We start from the raw sequence: 2,610 nt of genomic DNA, 5'->3' as shown, positions 1-2,610 counted from the left end.
CCGTGCATTATCATGCTGAAACATGATGGCGGCGGATGAATGCAACGACAATGGACCTCGGGATCTCGTTACGGTATCTCTGTGCATTGAAATTGCCATCGATAAAATGCAATTGTGTTCGTTGTCCGTAGCTTTTGCCTACCTGCCCATACCATAACCCAACTGCCACTATGGGGCACTCTGTTCACAATGTTGACATCAGCAAACCACTCGCTCACACAACGCCATACACGTGGTCTGCAGTTGTGAGGCCGGTTGAACGTACTTCCAAATTCTCTAAAATGACTTTGGAGGCGGCTTATGGTAGAGAAATTAACATTAAAACAACAGCTCTGTTGGCCATTCCTGCAGTCAGCATGCAAATTGCACGCTCTCTCAAAACTTGAGACATCTGTGGCATTGTGTTGTGTGACAAAACTGCACATTTTAGAGAGGCCTTTTATTGTTCCCAGCACAAGGTGCACCTGTGTAATGATCATGCAGTTTAATCAGCTTCTTCATATGCCACACCTGTCAGGTGGATGGATAATATTGACAAAGGAGAAATGCTCACTAACAGGGATGTAAACAAATGTGTGCCATAATTTGAGAGAAGTAAGCTTTTTGTGCATATGGAAATTTTTTGGGATCTTTTAATTCAGCTCATGAAACATCGGACCAACACTTTACATGTTTTGCATTCATATTTTTGTTCAGTATAGATGTGACAAAACTTAATGCAAGTACACAACAGCTGTTGTGATATGGGTGAACATTTATAAAAGCAGTTGGCTTTCATTCACAAAAGTGATTAATTTGTAACAAATCTCAGAGCAAGTGTGCTACATTACTTTCTGAAGTGAGGCTAAACATAGACGTGTAAATATAGTGATATAACCCACACAAACATTCACTGCCATGAACACATTTAAAACAAATGTCCATGAGAACCATTGAGGTAAGTCTCTATGACAACATCTTGGCCTTTTTCCTGTTTACATGGGAATGGAATGCATGGATACATTGTGTACTATGCAATGTCCAGAACGTATTCCGGGAAGGAACCCCCTCCACTCCCAGACAGGCTGCTGTGACCGTCTCCAGCTCGACCAACACACACTTGTAGGTGTGAGACTTTAATCTATTTTCTAATTCTGTACCAACTCAGGGATTAGAATAATTTTTGTTTCTCCTTCCTAGTCCTCATTTTGGCTTCTGTTGCTCCTCCAGTCTGAAATGCAAGTAAGGAACTTTTAATTTAGGAAAAAAATTGCTTATTGCAAGTTACATTGAGGAAAGCTTTGATGGGAAAATGTTTTACCTTTTTCTCATCAGGAACCTTTTTCCTAGCTTGCCCTCTGGGTTCAGACATTTTTTCTTACCATTCTTCATTGTGGCACTACAAAGATACAAAACAATATATTTGTAGTCTCACTTCCACACAATCTGATTGTAAATATAATTATTTGTAATACTCACATAATTTCTGTCTTTGCACAGAATACAGTGTTTGGGTACACCTCTAACTTCTGGATGCGTTTTATCCTCACAGACTGCATTAGTTTTCCCCTGCATAGACATTTCTCAGATCTTCCACCTATTGATTTGAAGGAACAGCAGATAAGATATAGTGCTATTACAACAAAAACTAAAGGTAATTGTTTTTACTAGCTTTCAACATCTGAATCTGCTATTCACTTATCAAGTTAACCATATGGATACTGCAAAATGTGCCTTTTGTACATATGAAATAACGGGAAGAATTTATTCAATGAACACATGAACTAAAAATAAAATGGTAGATATACAAATGCCCTCTTAGAATTGAAATAGCCTACTTACCAGGGAAATGAGCAAGTCCAGCTCCGAAGACTGTGACACAAAGCAGGATCAAAGTTGCGGTCCTCATATTTGTTTGAAGTGTGCTACTGCTGAGAGCAGGTCAGTTGCCTTTATATTAGTGGCTCATGGTTTCCCTTTCCATTTCAAGCTCAACTAATGACCTCTACAATGATGGGATAGTACCGCAATCCCCTTTCTTCCAAATCCTGCAGGGAAATCCCCAGCATAGCAACATTTCCCTTTCAAAACTAATGTCAGCTCTGTGGCTGTCCAGTTCATTTCCATTGATTGAGGCAGTCAGAAAGAGGGGATAAAGCAGTTTATGCCAACAACAAATCTAAACATGTTCAACCCAATGCTGTAAAACATGGCTACATAGAGCAGGAGTTTTCAAACCTCCCCACAGGGAACTATTCCAGAGCTAGCACTTGATTCAACTTATCAAGCCCTGGGGCTAAAATAAAATTGTGAAACATCTATGGGTCCAAGAGGAGAGGTTTGAAAACCACTGTTGGATTCTTTCTTGAAACATACTTATTAATGTTACCATACTAGAACTTATTGATAACTGTATATGTATAAGGAATGTACACAGCTCAAAAAAATAAAGGGAACACTTAAACAACACAATGTAACTCCAAGTCAATCACACTTCTGTGAAATCAAAATGTCCACTTAGGAAGCAACACCGATTGACAATAAATTTCACATGCTGTTGTGCAAATGGAATAGACAACAGGTGGAATTTATAGGCAATTAGCAAGACACCCCAAATAAAGGACTGGTTTT

The 2,610-nt window shown here is 39.1% G+C and overlaps 1 protein-coding gene across 1 annotated transcript; it reads right to left on the bottom strand.

The window, feature by feature from the left end:
- Positions 1-629: 629 nt before the first annotated feature.
- Positions 630-2,395, bottom strand: LOC121541113 (permeability factor 2-like). The gene is made up of 4 exons (XM_041850093.1): positions 1,822-2,395; positions 1,459-1,576; positions 1,301-1,378; positions 630-1,210 (listed from the first exon to the last, which is right to left on the bottom strand). The coding sequence occupies exons 1-4, from the start codon at positions 1,886-1,888 to the stop codon at positions 1,183-1,185; spliced, it is 291 nt and encodes a 96-aa protein (XP_041706027.1). The 5' UTR covers positions 1,889-2,395; the 3' UTR covers positions 630-1,182.
- Between the last annotated feature and the right edge of the window lie 215 nt (positions 2,396-2,610).

Source organism: Coregonus clupeaformis, chromosome 27 (genome assembly GCF_020615455.1).
Source record: "Coregonus clupeaformis isolate EN_2021a chromosome 27, ASM2061545v1, whole genome shotgun sequence".
Lineage (NCBI taxonomy): Eukaryota > Metazoa > Chordata > Actinopteri > Salmoniformes > Salmonidae > Coregonus > Coregonus clupeaformis.
The sequence above is the reverse complement of the archived record's forward strand: the minus strand, read 5'-3'. Positions and strand labels throughout refer to the sequence as shown.